The following is a 17,745-nucleotide window of genomic DNA, read 5'->3' on the forward strand; positions in this document are numbered from 1 at the left end:
CCCCGGAAGCAGAATGCGTCACGGCGGTGACCCGTGCCGGGCGCACGGGAACTCCGCTCGCCGCCATCTTTGCTAAGGGCAGACGGACGGAACGGCGCGGCCCTCTTTCAGCGGTGGGCCTCGGGAGACGCCGAGCCACCGCCATCTTTAGCGAGGGCAGCACGCAATTTCCTGCCGCTCGGCGCTCTCCATGGCAGCCGCGGCGGTGGGCGGGCCCTGCTCCGTGCAGCTGCGTGACGGGGCGGCGGGCCCGCAGCGGCGATTTGGGGTTGGACGGGGTGATGCCCGGGGGTCAGAAACTACTCAAAATAAATGCGCTTTTGTTCCCTGACAGCAGTACCACGTCTTTATGTTTTGTACCAGAAATGTACCTGAGGCTGCAACGGATGTGAGAAACAGCCTTGGCGCTTCAAAAAATGTACGTTTTATACGAATGTTGTGAACATAGAAGTACTCACTTTGTACAGACTGAATTGATACCAAGTCGTTTGAAAGTAGTTAAATTACAGTTGTTTATTACAAAAATGCCATTCGTGTAGACACCTTAACGTTGCACAAAGAAGCATTTTGACTTGCAGTAACAGCCTGTCTGAAAATATATATTTCATAATCTTGGCCTTACAAAGAAAAAAAAAATTCCTAATAATCTTGAATAATCCCTTTCCTATTTTTTCAATTTATTTATACACTGAAGCGAGAGGTAAAAAGAGCTAACACAAGTGGCAAAACGATACCTGAAGACATGGCAGATAGACGCAGATGAAAGATAATCCACTGTAAAACACCAAGACTGAACTGATTCTACTGAAGACGAATAGCCTCTTCTTCATCTGGCTTTCGTTCTCTCTTAGGAGGTTTTTCACCCAGAGGGTGGTGACGCACTGGAACTGGTTGCCCAAGGAGGTTGTGGATGCCCCATCCCTGGAGGCATTCAAGGCCAGGCTGGATGTGGCTCTGGGCAGCCTGGTCTGCTGGTTGGCGACCCTGCACACAGCAGGGGGTTGAAACTGGATGATCACTGTGGTCCTTTTCAACCCAGGCCATTCTATGATTCTATGAAGGTCTTTGTACAAACACACCTGTACAGGGCTTAGCAAAAACCAGCTACTGACAACTGAGGAATATAAAACCTGCTGCAAAAAGCAAAGCAAAGCAAACCTGCTGTAAAAGTGTCTTGTGAAATACGCTATCATTTATTTTTAACTAAAATTTGATTTGCTGATGTTTGCCAACATAGAAATCGTATTTAAGATGTCTTTAGCACATCTTAAATGATCACCTAAGAATTTTCTCAGTTTGTTACCAGTAAGTTCAAATAAGAATTTTATAACACGTTACCTTGAGAACAGTCACATGAGTTTCATGTCCCTTCATGATTCAGTTTTCAGTATGAAAGAAAGAAGTCCAAAGAGAAGCAGTTGGTGGTTAAGGCATCTTAGCCCTTTAATGAATTTATAAACCAGTCTCACCTGCTACTACTTGAAATCCACAAGCAAGAGCCCTTCATTGATGCACACTGAAAGGTACAGATGGGAATAGGGAATAGAGGTTTGACAGACTGCAAGGATTTCATGTTCTTAACAAAGACAATTACAGTGCACATATCTTGGGCACAGAACCATAGGGCTTTTTGTTTGTTTGCCTTCCCCTCATCCTTTCTTTTTCCTTCACAGTGTATTTGTAGGACATTCTCAGAACAGGCTAATACAGGCATTATGTCTGCATATGTATTGGTGTTAGTGTAATTCTTTTTGTCACCTTTAGCCAAATACAGTAAATGGCATACAGTGCCAAAGACATCTGCATTGATGCCTCATCACTGGAGAAACTTTTGTAGGTGCTCCAGTTGCTCCAAGTGCAACTCACACGTTCCTCCTGAATTAAGTTTTCTTACTGAAGGGTGGGCAGTTACTTACTTTGCTTTTCTCCTCACTGGTTTGAAGGCAGTGTTGTGTGAGTGGTCAGTTGCTTGGGAGTCAGCTTATTTCAGATAACTGTGCTGCTGCCTATAGATAGAACCAGTATAGCGGCAGGGAGAGGCAAGATCACAGTTAAGAGTACCTCTTCCAATAGGAGTTTTGCTAATTCAAGGTATCCAGGTGATGAGTAGGAAGCATTGTTTTATGGTTAGGGATGGATGAAGGAAAAGTCATTGACGCAGAGGCTAATTGAAATGCCAAAATATAAAGAACAAGTGAAGCTGATGAAGACAGTGGTGCAAAGAGAAGGATGAGACAAAGAGAAAGAACTTTCTAAGCTATTCCAAATAAGGAAGAAGGCTGCTGCTGTGCCCAGAAAAAAAAAAGGTATGGTGTATCTCCTGGAAGAGCAGATGCTGGAGGCTTCAAAAGGTTTTTTGTACTCATAACAGGAAAAGATTGCATGAAAGGAAGAATAGTTAAATTCTGAAAACCCGTGGCTTTTCAGTAGTGTGCACACATCTGTTGGTTTAGGAAACTGTTTCCTAGGCTTTGAAAATAGGCTCTAGAATCATGGTTAGCATTTTAATAAACATAGGATTGTCCATCTCCATTTTCCAGGAGAGCTCTGAACTTCTGCAGTTCCTAAGAAAGAACTGTAACAGGCCTTCAGAGTGCAGATTTATGTATAACCATTTGCGATGCAGCCAAATTCCAGTCTTGAAGGATACTCTAACAGAGACTTGAACATGAACTCGCACATCTTTTCTATTCTCTAGCATTCTCTTGAGTCATGAATTCTTCATTCTAATATCCACTGACTTATTTTTACAGAATGTTTTCTTCTACAATATTTTCACATTTGTTCCCAACTCTGAAATGACTGGGGCTGTTGCTAAAAGTGCTTTTTTTTTCAACTGAAAAAGCTTCAGTGGCCATTTTTGTTAAAAGTGCTGATTTTTTTAATGTCTCACAGAATCACAGAATGGCCCATGTTGGAAGGGACCTCAAGGATCATTAATTTCCAATCCCCCTGCCACAAGCAGGGCCACCAATCTCCCCATTTAATACCAGACCAGGGAAGGTTGGTCTCTTTCCCACCATGTTCTATAAAATACCCGAATAGGAAGAAAATGTTCTCTAGATGTTGTTGAGGAAATCATCCTGTCAGCATACCTCCTGGCATCCTAATCACTTGGGAAGATTTCATCAGTTCAAACAGCAGTGAACCTTGGTTAAAAGGAAGCAAAGATTGCCTCAATGAAAGCTTCCCAAAAATACCACTAAAAAGGAAAATACTGCCTAAGAAAACCTTGTTCTGCTGTTTCTCTCTTAGTTCTGCCCTCTATGGAACTAGTTCTAGGTTAAAAAATGGGACATTGCTATAGGTACATATTTAAGTTTGGTAATTATACACAGTCAGAAGTCAGCAAGACCTCGAAGTTCAGGACCTCATCTAGTCAGTCTCTGCTTTAAGATGGGTCTAATATACCCCATCTGTGGTCTCTAAGTAAGACTGAGTCACAGAAGTGAAATTTAGTGACTAGTTGCTGCAATTCTTGCTCAAAAATATTTCTCAGTTTCAATCAACTTCAGGAAAAGAGGAGGAAAGTGGGTGGAGGGAGAGGTAAAAGAGAACATTTCAACCAACTCCAGTTTAAACTTTGTTGTGTTGTTTCTTTGTTTGTTTTTTCTGTTTTAGCGTAGACACAGATTAAGATGTGTTTAGTTGGAATACAGATAGCTAAACCTGTCTGCTTAGTTTCTCTTTTGGGTAAATTGAGACAATTTTAATTGGTAAAGATAAAAAAATGACCGAGGTGACCAAGATGTACAGCCTAATTTTGACCTAGCTACAGTAATTTTTCCTTTCAAAGCCTGAGTGACCAGAAGCTCATTCTGTCTGTCTGGACAGTTAGCTCTTAATGCCTGCAAAAACACTGTTGTTATAAAATATACCTCAGCAGTTTCGATTGAGCAAATCTGTTATCTTCTTGGGCAAAGAGGTGAATGCAAGTGGAATGCAGCTCTGAAAGAGAACTAGAGAATAGAAAAGATACGCGAGTATGATAAAACATAACAGAGATGGTAAAAGGAACAGCAAGCTTTTTCACAGCAAAACATTTCTATAAATGAAAACAGTAAACAGAAATAAATGCAGGTTTTTCTCTACTGAACTGCAAGCTCAACCAGACATGTAATAATTATAGAAGCAAATTGTATTTAAGCAACTACTTATTGAATAAATAATTACATAGCTTCAAAATCACCATCAGATTTTGACCTTAAACGGTATCTAGCTGGGATGGAAATGAGAAATTACTGAAAGAAGTAACATCACAGACTGGGCAGTCAAAATAATGGACACAAGCCAGCCTACAATAGGAAGTTCTGCAGCTAGGAAACCTGCTGCCCTCCAGGGATGGCACAGGGAAGTCCAGAGATGCATCAGAAGGCACAAGTCATCATTTACTGTCCAACTCACACACACAGTGCAAAAATAATTTATAGTTTATTACTCCCCATGAGAAAAATATTCAGGAACAGATAAACAAATTAATGTTTGGAACCAGAAGTAACAGAAATATCCAGCTACACTTAAACCCCATACATATTCATACACAAGCTCATCATACGCTGTACATCTGTCACAATCATGAATTTGAAAATTTACTAAATACAGAAGTGTTTGCAATTCCTTCCTATCCTAATAGGTAAAATGACAACATATATTGATGGGTTTATGGTGTGCATATATACAGGTATATATTTGTCTTAGAGAATATATACATGCACACCACAGTATATATTTACATTGAAACAGGAGTACACGGCTCTACCAGCACTTGTTGGAGACAGCTGAACAGGTGTTAACTACCTACACTGTCACACTGCAGAAGCAATATTTTAGTACTTTCCCAACCTATTTCCAACAACACATTGGGAAAGTGCACTGCAGCATTACCCAGAGACATCTATTGTTGTTCTGTTCTGGAAACACTGCTTCCCAAATTACTACATCTGCAGGCTACACGCTTTGACATGTACTTGTTTGCAGAAATCCTAATAGCAGACACCCAACCCAGGGATGGGAAGGATAAAGACTCAATTGAAAAGCAGTTCAAGTACTTTATATTGTTACTGTACAGCAGCAAATCCAGGCACTTAACACTATCAGCATTTTTATTCTTACCTGTTCTAGAACTATGGGTGAAAGCTTATCTTTGTTAAAATCAACAACAAAAGTTTCCACTGACCTCACTAGGATGGAACATCATCTTACATTCTAACTGTAAAAATTAAAATGTGTGACAAAGTGCATATTTTAAAGGAACCATTCAGATATTTATAATAGCTTGACTGAATTTCAGAGTCAACATATGGTAAATTCTATGCAAGATAAAGGCACAATATTTACAGGTACTCTTTCTACTGCAGCTTTAAATTAGAAACTAAATAACCACTACAGTTGTTAGGTTTTTTTTGTAATTAAACTGTTGAGAATCATATCAGTAATCTTTCATAAAAAAGCAGATATGCTTGTGCATTTAGTACTCGTGATTCTGGAACCATCTGAACGTGGGCATCGCTAACATACACCCACTGTCCTGCTGATGCTCCCATGGCTTCTTTTAAACCTGAAATGCAACAGCGAAGGAAGTCACATTCATTGTCTTTCACATCATCCTCGAACAAAAGCAATGGACGTTTCAAAAAGCAGTAAAAAAAATCACATTTCAAAAGCTGATCAGTGTGAAACTAACAGCACAGAAAAGACATACTCAGTTCTAGTAATTACTGCATGGGAAGCCTCAGACTGAGGGAGACTTGTTCCAAGGATTATTTTGAAACACTGTGCTTGTGGGAAATGAGCTTCAAATGCAAAGTGATAATACCCAGGATAGACAAAGTGTGTGCTTGGTTCTTGCTCCCTTGTGAAGGGAAACAATAAATACATTTAACATACTCTGATAACTCAACATTGTCTCTGCAAATCATTCACTAACAGGTTGTATCCCAGAATCTTATTTCACTCTGCATGACCAAAGCATCAAAAAGAACTGGCATGCTCTTCGCCAAATAGCACGAGAAGCCTTACAAGGAAAGATATCTTGCTCCTCACATTTAATCGGAATATTCCAGATTTTTAAGCATTAAAAAATACCAATTCTTAACAGATGTGTAAGATGAGTAACAATGTATATTAAAAAAAAAAAATTAAATTGTTGTGGATTCAATTCTTACAGTAGAAATACCAAATCTATCAAATATTTACAAATTAGAAGGCAGTGCTATGTACTGCTTTGACTAGGAAGAATAGGAGCATTTTCCATCAATTCTCTGTTTAATAACTGAACCAAAATTCTATTGTTTACTCAGCTGTGTGTAGGTTTGACATAGAAGCAGGTCATGCATCACGTGTACCAGAAAAAAACAGAATTATTTGTAGGGCCCCAAAAATAACATTCTGAGCTAAAACAGTTCGAAATCTTAATGAAAAGAAGCTGGCTTTACTCATAGGAAGGAAGGAAGGAAGTTCTGTTGTACATACCTAGAACGTTTTTTGTGGAGGAAATATGCTCCAGTAATTTCTTGGAGGGCGTTCTGACTTTCACATAAGCTGCATAATGACCGCCTCTCATCGACCCGCTGTGCTCCACTATTCCATAAAGGCTGTACAGCACTCTTGCACCATCTGTAACGTTCTGTATTCCCAGAAACACAGAAAACAACAACAAATTATTTCACAGTAAATATTACAAATATCTTCTTTACCTTTCAACAGTATTACTTTAAAAAAACAGATCGACATCTACAGTATTTCCAGTGATGAAACACATCTATTAAAAATACTCATGAGTCTGTTAAGTGAATTCAGTTGCCATGGAAGCAGCAGTATCTGTCCTTAACACCATTAGAGACACTAAAACCATCAGGGTATCACAGCTTAAGCAGTATTAGTTAACATTCATACTACTCATTGATATGAATGGAATTTCAGTCAGCTAACATTCTCAGTACACTGCTTGAAAACACTGCCTGTAATTTCTATGGGAAAGGAAGAATAGTCATCATCATCATCTTCATTATAGTCAATCCAGTTAACTTGTGCTCAGGGAAATAACAACTGTTAGAAGCACAATAAAAATTGAGATTGAAATGCATACCTTACAAGAAGCAGAACAAAATGGTGCTAGGTCTAAAATCAGTGGGAAATCCACGTGCCTATTTACTTTCCGTAGACTCAAACCAGCCTTTAACAAAGAGAAAAAAAGACTGTATGATAAATACTTTGACTAGTAAGCTTTTTAAAGCTGATATGTATTATTATGTTATTAAAATAAACCAAACCAAGAATCAGATTTGAACTTATTGAAACATTCTCCATTATGTCTTTAATATACTGCATGCTACACACAAGTATGACAGACACACAAAAGGTTTCCCTGGATACATCTGTGTATCCAGAGCTAAATGCACTCTGAAGATATCAGAGATTTAAAAAACCACAAGCATGTTTCAGAACAGTCTTTCATTAAAAAAAAGCAAACATTAAAATGCACAATGACACTTAAACAGTTGCTCATCCACCAGAACAGCAGAGGAATAGAAGAGGTTTGGGCATTTTACCTGGTGGAATCTTTTCAGATGGAGAATAAGAATAGCAGGAACCGAAGAAATCAGCAGCTGTTTCCGAGCATTTGTGTAGACACCTTCCATTTTCTTTTCTGTATTTATGAACATCACAAGAACTTGTGAAGTGAGGACAATCACACAGAACTTTTTTTTTTTTTTAATTTATGACAGAAGAACAGATTTATGTTGCAATGACTTTACACATGTGTATGTTTTCCAACAGAAATTTTGTGGAGTAACAGAAAAATAGTTTCTCACTCTTCTTGTTTTCAATAGAAAAACCTACCAAGCCTGAGCATTACTCTGATCTGCCTGACACAAATCAGACCCAAAACCAGAAGCACGTTCAGTACCTAGGGCACTGTGTACACTGAGATACAGCATCTGCTGCCATAATCCTACAGCTTTCCTATGGAAAGCATTTCACCTGAAATGAACAGACAATCACTGGGACAATAAATGCAAAGCTCAGGTCTCTTCATCCATGCCAAAGTCCTAGCCACTAAGCTAGAGATTACTTTTCCATTCTTCACTGAAAGCACACACTTTGTGCTTATCTTTGAGAAGGGTCTGAAGAGAGAAGGTCCTCCTCAGGATGCCTCCTAACCTGCTGGCTTGACCACGCAGGATTGGCAGCTGTGGCCTATGCTGCAGTGGGAACTGAATGGGGGCTCTCACGGAAAGCAGCTCTGCTGTTAGCTACAGATTAAGAAGAGAACATGTCACCAGCACTTTTTTTTTCCCCTGAAAAAATAATTAACATGCTTGAAGTAAAATATTTCAACTGCAGAATAAATGCTAAATTACACCTACAGCTACGTTCTAATATTTGCATTTTCTGCTTAGTCACAAGGAGGAAGCCCATGGTGGAAAAATGAAACATCAGAGGTGGCACAGGTTTTGACAGAAAATTTTGTACAGTGATTCACAGAAATACAGAATGGCTTGGGTTGGAAGGGACCTCAAAGATCATCAAGTTCCAACCCCCCTGCCACAGGGAGGCCCACCAACCTCCAGATCTAGTAGAGGACCAGGCTGCCCAGGGCCCAATCCAACCTGGTCGTGAAATGCTCACGTATTAGCATGTTACCTGAGGAGTTGGATTTCTTCTGATACTTCTGTTTCCTTTCTGTGCAGCTCTCACACAAAAGCTTGTTGTTCCCCATTAACAGCTCTACAGAGGTAAATTGGTAAAGGCAGGACTGGACAGAACACTCCTTGGAGCTAGTTATATAGCTCTGGGAAAGTGTCTGAAAAGCGTTTTGAGGGTTTGAGGACAACGAGGACTTGTCTGCTGAGAACATGGAATTATTCGATAAACCTGGATCACCAAAGCTTGACTTTTCATCTTCGTTTATAGTATCACAGAAACTGAGTTTGGATATGGCACTGGAAATCTTCTCATCGTTACTGTCACTTGGTTTGGTGTGTGGCATTTTAACATTGATGTGGTTGACATGCAAAGCAGATGTGTGGCTGCATGAGCTAAAAGCTGTTTGCTTAGAAGCACTTTCACTTTCAGAGGCTTCACTGTCTGCATCAAAGCTGCTTTCAGAACGGCTGGCTTCCTTCTCGCTGCCCTCTGTCTGACTCCCATTCATGGCAGACTCCACAGTTGTGTCTTTGGAGTACAGCACACTAGAGCTATCTTCCAGCTCTGGCTTTTTGGATCTTTCCTGAATGATAACAGGGCTTCTTTCTTCTTCATTAGAGGAAGCTTTTCTGGCAAGCCTTCTCTCCTGGTTCAACTGATTCTGTAAATTATGGCATTTTAGTAGTACACAGGAGAAACAGAAAACATACCTGTGATCTAAAACAACTTTTAAGAGATGACAAATTCAAAGCAAATGAAATCTAGTATTTTATCTTCTCCCTCTTTCACATGCTTAAGCTACTTGATCTCCTTAAGATCCGTTTAAACTAATATAGGATTAGAAACCTCCATACCAGTCAACTATGACCATTATACTTACTGTGAAATCAATACCTCCTACAATCACAGCGACAGCTGTGGATGGCACATGTGAAGCAGTATTCCTTTAATCTAACTTAAGCTTCTAAAAGGTTCTCATGTTTAAGCTGGCCTTCCACTAGAGGCCTTAGCTGATGAGCACCTACAGAAGAGAATTCATTTCACCTTGCAGGCACTTGTCTCAGAATTAAATAATCTCTAGCAACGTGTTTCTTTACTTGTATATTTTACTTTGTCTGAAGCTGATTTTTTTTTTTTTTGTACTGCAAGAAGAAAAAGCTTTGCTGTCAAAAAAAGACTACTATAGGTTTAGAAGTACTTTAAGATGCCATAATCTGAAGTTATTTGCAATTCTTTCTTTATTTTATTCTTGTTTCCTAAAGAAATGAGCATTTTTCCTTCCATTGCCTTCCATAGGCCGAACGAACAACAGAAAGTAAATTTCATGGTCTGCTTCCATAACAGGGAGGCTAAGTGGACAGAAATACCTTCTGCACACTTGGTCATGGGCCTAAGTAGCAGTAAGGATATAATTATAGACATGACTTTATGTTTAGAATTTCCTACTATCTTTAGAATCACTGAATCACAGAACCGTTCGGGTTGGAAGGGATCTTAAAGACCATCCATTTTTAATCCCCTGCTATGGGCAGGGACATCACCACCATCAGGCTGCCCAGGGCCCCATCCCAGCCAGCCCTGAATGCCTCCAGGGATGGGGCACCAACAGCTTCTCTGGGCAGCCTGTGCCAGCACACCTCCTTCTGAGTGAAAAACGTCTTCCTTGAACTACATGATCCTTGAGGTCCCTTCCAACCCGGGTGATTCTGTGATTCTGTGATTCTGTGATATCCAATCTAAATTGACTCAGTTTAAAACTGTTGCCAGGTATATTCCAATTTAGTAGAGATGACTTCTGGACTGTCTTTGTTACCTACATATGTAAATCTTGAAGTTTCAGATCCCACTTTGAGTCACAGGTACCAACATATTGGGAACCACAGTTAAGTGCCTAACTTGAAGCCTTGTAAGATCTTTATCTTAAGACTATTCCTTAAATATATTCACAAGGAATCTTCAGCGGTTACTTAAGTTCATCCTTAAAGCTTAAAACTAAGTCCAAATGAAGTCAACATAAAAGGCAAATAATATTTGTAAATATTTTTCCAAGTAGGGCTTAAAATCACACTGAACACTACTTCGTAATTCAAGTCCTTGAACTTAAAAGCAAGCAGCAGTGTTTAGCAAAAAAGAGTAAAATCCAAATGAAGAAGTCATTAAAACCCCCAAACACGACTGTCTGCTAGGACTACTTGTCTCGGCTGTGTTTACTTTCTTTGTAGAGAAGAGGGAGAGAAACTTGTCAGAAATTACTGACAGTGCTCAACTCCCATAACTTTTAAAATCGTGAAGCTCCTCGCTTCAGAAAGAAAACATAACAACCAATGTTCAGATACTCTGTTACCTGCACAAACACCCACTGGACACTTGGATTTTCACAAGCAAACTTACAGACCAATTAACAAAAGTCACAGAATGTCAATAAATGCTAACTGAATTCAACACAGCTTGGTTTAGATTAGAAATTTTAATGCTTTATTACAACAAAATTCATTCAAAAGATGAATAAAGTCATGTCAAATACACGTCCAAAAACATGGGGGAACACAGAATCACTAATTAGACAGCCATCTCATGTATCACTTTATCAATTCTTACTGAAAGCTGTTTCCTCCCTTATATTTTATTGTCTAGCCTAGTTTGTTGAATCCAAACTATATTTTATTTTCTTAATTTTGGATGCCATCCACTAGTCACATTTTTATGCAACAGCGTTAATTTTATTACTCATTCTATTTTGGAATTTTCCATGTCTCCTCTAGTATAGAATCTATTTGTCCATAATCATATATGGAATATAAGGCTTACTAATAAAAAAAACAAACAAAAGAAAGAGTATTAATAAACACTGAAAGCCCTCCCCACTTCCATTAACAATACTTACTACAGATTAATTTTAATCTGTAAAACAAACAGTTCTGTTCAGCTAGTGTATTTGCTTGCTGCCATCAGGAAGGACTGGACAGAGGGGCTAAACTGAACTGCTTGGGTTACTGAAGGCCAAATGCTCCATGGAAATCCCACTCTCAGCTTCCAAGAATCTCTGGAGTTGGTACTATTTTTGTTGTGCCTGTTGGCAGTTAATCCCTCCGATGGCTCCAGTACAGACCTGCCTGCCCTCTGAGCTAGTGTTACAATTCATGGGGCTGCTGCCAGAAACAAATTAGGAGGACAATAAAAGGAAAGCTGGACAGAAAATCTAAACCAACATCAACTGAAATTAGAGTGCAGATCTTTTTTTTTCTTGCGAACACAATCCTGTAATTGAAAATCTAATGGTTCTCAATGACTACACTCTCTCACATTTCTAATAGTTAGCTAAATATTTTTCAACTAATCCACGTAGTTGACATACATCAATAGCTGACATCTAGGTGAACAAACAATTGCAGGTGTCAATACTCCGTCTCCTGTTGCCCTAGAAACTTCAGAACAAACTCAAAATGGCTGGCTAGTTAGAGTATTTAAGTTCTCACCTTATCTTTTGTTGAAGCATGTTTCTTGACAATTTTGGGCTGATTATTCAGTGTACTGATGGAAGAACAGGTATACTGTCCAAGATCTGCTTCATGCACACTTTTACTTTTATTTGTTCTTCCCAAAGGCACAGGTTTTGCAACCTAGGAAATTAGACAGGAATTTAGGAAAGGATATATGCCTATTTTTCATTCCTTTACGGCACAGGAGTGATTAATGTAGGTGGGTTTGTTTTCTGTACATTAGAAAACAGTAACTTATGTTGCTACGAACCAAACTGGTGTTTGGAAACAAGCACATTTTATGATGGACCAAATATTACATGAAATACTCCTCCTTAAATCTATGTGAACATGCGAAGGGATGGGGAAGAACCACTCTCAATCCATCATCTTACTGCCAAATAAAAATTCCAAACCCCACACAAAAACTAAGTATATGTCCTCAAATGAATACGGCCCCTCTGCAGCTAACAAAGATATTCTGTAAACTACTTATGACAAAACACCAGAACAAATATTTTCTAAGTTTATCCATTTTCACTCCAACTCATACATCCTGTGCATCACAACCTTGCACTTCAGCTCCCTAGTTGCAAACCAGTAAGCTAGAATCTATCTTTTGGGACCTTTCTGAAGAATTTTATAATCAATTTATATGCTAAAAGTACTGTTAAACTAATCTCAGATCTATATACTGTAAATAACACTGTCATTCATCCTAATCAAAAAATGACTTTTTCTCTATAAATACGTATACAAAAATCACATAATGAGCAGGCAGTATGCACACGTTTATAGACAAACGTGCATTTCTAGGTTTGAAATCAGAACTGTACGTATGCATACAGAAACATCTTCATAAAGCAATCCAGTGAAAACAACAGTTATCACGTATTCTGTATCTTACCCTCTCCTCTATTATAGGAAGTGAAAGATCAATGAAAGGTTCTTTTACTGTTGAAATCTTGAAGAAAAAGAGAAAAGGTACATTGAGCGCAAAGAACTACGCACAGGTTCAGCACATACCTTTTTTTTTTTTCAAACCAAATTATTATCTGAAACTACACAACAAGCTAATCACTTACAAGCTGTATCAAACTACAATGAAGAACTTCCCACAAGCTTTTTTCCTATCTTTTAGAATTTTAGAATAGTTCTTATTTTCTTTCTAACACAGCATGGAATTCCAACACACAGACACAAAGGCAAGGCCATTCCTCTAGGCACAAGCCACACCTAGAAGCACTGTGATGCTCAGGTTCTCTGAACTCCAGACAGATTTTCAACTCATGTGGATCTTCTAGATGGATCACAACTTTACGGACAGCAGAAACAGCAAATCCAGTAGAATTCGGAAGAAAAACTAACTTTTATGCATTTCCTGAACCTGGACATTTCTGTGCAGGCACTGATCTTGTATGTTGTTCAGCAGCAAGAACTGGTTAATGGCAGTTAGGTGGCAAGCTGTAACCTGGCATTCACAGGGAAGATGATGTCAGGCTTATTGATTGCAGCCAAAAGTTTTATTAGAATGTTCATATTGCAACACACACTGGGAATTATCAAAATAAAGCCAATTAATGGGAAAAAGCAGTGCTTTTATTTTCAGCAAAATGCCTTATTGTCTGTTCTGCACTATTATTTTTTGCTCTATAAACCACATAAATTCTAAGCTGAAACTGGAAATATGACTTTCTGACTACAACATCCAGACCAAGCCTGATTCTTAACCTCTCTCCCTTGCCATTCTCACATTCCTTCCAAAACTAATTTATCTTACCTCATGAAAGACTGAAAAGAAAGCCTTTAAAAAGAACATCACAGTGTGTACGTAATTACTGAACACTGTCATACCTCTAGTTACCGCCATCGTTGCCCTTCTCTGATGTCTATGACCCTATCTTCCATCTGTGACACAAGGACCAGAGGCTCCTCTTAACAAAAAGCTTACATTTATCCACTGTGTGAGGGACTCAGCATGGTTTAAATTCCAGTAAAACAATAAATGAGGTTAGAACTGTCTTAACTGTGTTGACTTGCTGGCTGTTGAGCAATATTCAAACTAGGGCTCCTCTAGAGGCTGACTTTTCAGGAACAAGCACTAGTCAGAAAGATATTTGCCAACGCAAGCGAAGGAAAGCGACTGCTAAGCTTGTCCTCATACAGCTACCGCTAGCCAAGCCCTGAGTCCTGTGCAGGCAGAACATAAGAACCCAACAAAAATAAATGGTACGCACAAAACACAGACGATGCCTATTTGGTACACAGCTGAAGTTCTTCATTGATACTAGAAGCACATTGAAGTTTAATCTGCACATCACACACAGGGAAGTTTACCTGGCACTGCAGAACTGTGCTCAAGTATTCAGATTGACTGATTTACTTAATCTCTATAATATTAAATATAATGCTTTAAACCAAACCAAACACAAATGTAGTATTAAGTTTTAAAAAGTCATGCAAGTAAGATTTTTCTTTTCCAAAGTTAAGAAAATCATAAGGATAATGGAAAGCATTTATGATGAAATGTCAGTAATATTAATTATGAAAGGAATATGCTGTTCATTAGAGATATTATGTTAATTCTAAAAAACACAAAGAAAATAAAGTAATTTTAGCATTTCCCCACTCATACTAATTCAAAGCAAGTACTTCCCATTTTTCAGGTATATCCCAGAAGACTGGGCAGGAGGTTTTATATTTTAAGATAGGTAAGCATTTTAGGAATATCAAATAAAAATTGTAGTATAACACAGATAATTATAGAATTTGGAACCTCCAGACTTAAATTAGATGCAAAATGAAGCCCACTATTTGAAACCACTTTGAATTCAAATGATCCCTCTTCTTAGGTTTGCAGAGGATAATGCTTTAAGGAAGCGTAAGTAAGTTATTATTATAAATGAGAAACTGTCAATAGTCTTGCTTTTACAGACAAACAAGCAAGTATAAAATTGGCAATACAATTTTATACTTTCAAGACAATGTAATCAAACCAGTATGTGATCTATTCCACATCAAACCAAATTCCAAAATACCTACATTTTCACATTCCTCACACATGACAGTGCTAGTCAATTCACCAACAAAGATCCTATCTATGAAGTTCATCTTCACACCCTCTCTTCCATATGCTGAAAAAACATTGCCTTTTTTTAAATGTGAAAAATAACAGATCCAATGCCAAACTTAAAGTACAACAAAATTCTAAGATTTATTTTGAAAGCATAATTATTAAAGATATTCAAAAGTTTTTAAACACAACACAGTAACTAAGCCATCATATACTGTATGTCAGTATTTAAAAACATCTATTATTCAGTGATACAATTCTCTTCATATTCACTTTCCCCACCTGCTATAACAAAATAATCATACAGTATCTCTCAAGAAGCCTTTAAATATAATCTCAGTTTTAATATATAGTATATACACAGTATTGTATTGCTTTGATACAGACACTACAACAGCAGACAGGCTGTCAATTTTTCTAAACAGCCTTCAAAACTATAAAACTAAAAAAAAAAAAAAAAAGCCAATAGAAAACACAAAAAAAGAAAAAAGAACGTAGTTCTATGTCTCAACTGTTGCAGATTTGGGAAGGCCAACGTTCAAAAGAGCTTCATCATTATTTAGACTTTAATTAAGCAAAAAGTATTACATTTTTTGAATATACATAAAAGAAAAATGATTTTAAACTTGTTAAAAAAAAAAAAAACAAGCATTCTTTTGAAACAGCTTCCCACTTTGGTTTTGTAATCGTATTTCGAGCACTCAGTATCAGCCACCTGATAGAAACAACTTTTGCTTATGTTAAGTGGCAGCTCTGAGCAATACAGTAACTGTGGCTATGTAACAAACAAACAGCAGGCTATTTAAGAAAGCAAAACTAGATTCTATATAACTTTACAGAAGGCATTACTAATACAATGGAAACTTTTATTCTGGCTACAGTCTGTACATAAGCTGCTCTCTATACTTTAGATATGCGCTAGGGGGCACTAGAATAACACATAATAAAACATTTTAACACTACAGTAATTTCAGACTGCTGTTTGCTATAGTTAGCTTTGAAGAAAACGGTATTTTAAAACTTCTACATTTTAAAAGTGATTCAATAAAGTGTTTCATACCTTTGACTTTTCTTCTAGTTTCTTCATCTGCTGTCTTAGTTGTTGGATTATTAAATGCTTTTAAGATACCAGTTTGTATACGCTGTAATGTAAAAGATAGCAATAGAATTAAAAAAAAATGAGCAAGTACTTACAGTGTAAACGTTCTAAACACTATTAATATATGATTAAAAGAAGCATAACTTATTACTGTTATTCATTAACACTGTCAAAGCTAAACAAGCTTATTAGCTTCAGTATGTAACCATTTCAAAATTTCCTCCCCGCAAAAAGGAGCAGCTGTAGAGGCTATCAACAATGAGATTGTCAGTGAAAAAATGCTTTTCATTTCTTCCACAGTTAGGGGAAAAAACCAACACCATACTGCCAGAAAAATGGTCTATTACCGATCGACTGGGATACAAAATACTTAAAGGCAGCTAAGGGCAGCTAACAGCCTTTCAACTGCCAGTCTTCTGTGACTTTCTTCAGCCATTTATTACTTCTGTTTATTTTCTAACACTGTACATTTCAAAGATATGTCAGAAGATCTTCAAACATACACAGAACTTTCTACGAATTCATATAAAATTCAGCAACGCTATTAAAAAAACAATCCCAGAAAGTTACATTTTTTAAACAAGAATCAGAAAGAAATATATCCTTATTTGTGAGCAGTGGTTGCAGCTTGAAATAGGGAAGTCTTCCCCTATATTTCTCAATTTGCAACTGGGATAAAGAGGTATTTTTATGAGTCATTTGGATGTGTATGCTGCTAGCACGTGCCCATATAAAATGTGCTTCTGCCCATCCTGTGATGAGCTGTGAAGGAGGAAGGCGAGGACTGTGCTGACTCCACCACCAGAGAACACTGCAGCTTGCCTAATCCTGGTTTTCCTCTCGTGGTAAACGTACTTGTTTTCCAATCCAGAAACTCCACTAACAGCTTCCCATGTCAGGGTGCAAATGACATTTACAATGAAACATGGTATCGAAGTCACAACTAGAGAGCAAAGCACTCTTCTATGAACAAATGGTGGTACCAACCGTTCCACGAGTAACACAAAACCTGTGCACCAGCAGAAAAAAGCTAACAAATAACTTGTGTTTGCAGACAGCAAAGTGCACTTTCAAGCCATCGATGACAGCGTGACGATGGCAGGCAGCCCCAGAGGTCTGGTTTCCAGTTCAGGCACCCATCAGGATAAGTCATACTCCTACCTTATGAGTATGTGACCTGGCTTGTGAATTAACTCCCGCTGCCCCAAGCTCAGCTTTGTTCATCTTAAAGCCAACAATATACTAAAAGGGCTAATCAATAGATAATTCACAAAGTTGAACACCACAAATGGGTCTAGGGCCATAAGCGACTCTTTTGTTGGGATTAGTGCGTTGAACCATTTATTTAGGTCAAAGAAAAACACAGTCTTTGAATGGGCAGGGTGCTGCCGACAATGGCAGCAGACATTAATCAATTAGCAGCAGGGTTCAGCTACTTTGGGCCC

General features: G+C 38.1%; 1 protein-coding gene across 7 annotated transcripts in view; it reads right to left on the reverse strand.

Annotated features, from left to right (window-relative positions):
- Positions 1 to 2,370: 2,370 nt before the first annotated feature.
- The window catches only part of USP45 (ubiquitin specific peptidase 45), a 52,789-nt gene continuing 37,414 nt past the window's right edge, over positions 2,371 to 17,745 (reverse strand). For 4 of the 7 annotated variants that reach the window (XM_042812032.1, XM_042812051.1, XM_042812028.1 and 1 more), the window contains exons 10-18: positions 16,262 to 16,343; positions 15,171 to 15,262; positions 13,036 to 13,092; positions 12,126 to 12,269; positions 8,647 to 9,310; positions 7,551 to 7,648; positions 7,088 to 7,174; positions 6,472 to 6,625; positions 2,371 to 5,557 (exon numbers count right to left, since the gene is read on the reverse strand). In XM_042812032.1, coding sequence (XP_042667966.1) covers positions 5,424 to 5,557; positions 6,472 to 6,625; positions 7,088 to 7,174; positions 7,551 to 7,648; positions 8,647 to 9,310; positions 12,126 to 12,269; positions 13,036 to 13,092; positions 15,171 to 15,262; positions 16,262 to 16,343 — 1,512 coding nt within the window. In that variant the 3' untranslated portion in view covers positions 2,371 to 5,423. Of the gene's footprint in view, positions 5,558 to 6,471; positions 6,626 to 7,087; positions 7,175 to 7,550; positions 7,649 to 8,646; positions 9,311 to 12,125; positions 12,270 to 13,035; positions 13,093 to 15,170; positions 15,263 to 16,261; positions 16,344 to 17,745 lie in introns of those variants that run through there. The other 3 variants (XM_042812056.1, XM_042812074.1, XM_042812065.1) reach the window with 3 other exon arrangements.

This window comes from Centrocercus urophasianus, unplaced genomic scaffold (genome assembly GCF_019232065.1).
Source record: "Centrocercus urophasianus isolate 14NV4802_14NV808 unplaced genomic scaffold, USGS_Curo_1.0 seq_10, whole genome shotgun sequence".
Classification (NCBI taxonomy): Eukaryota; Metazoa; Chordata; class Aves; order Galliformes; family Phasianidae; genus Centrocercus; species Centrocercus urophasianus.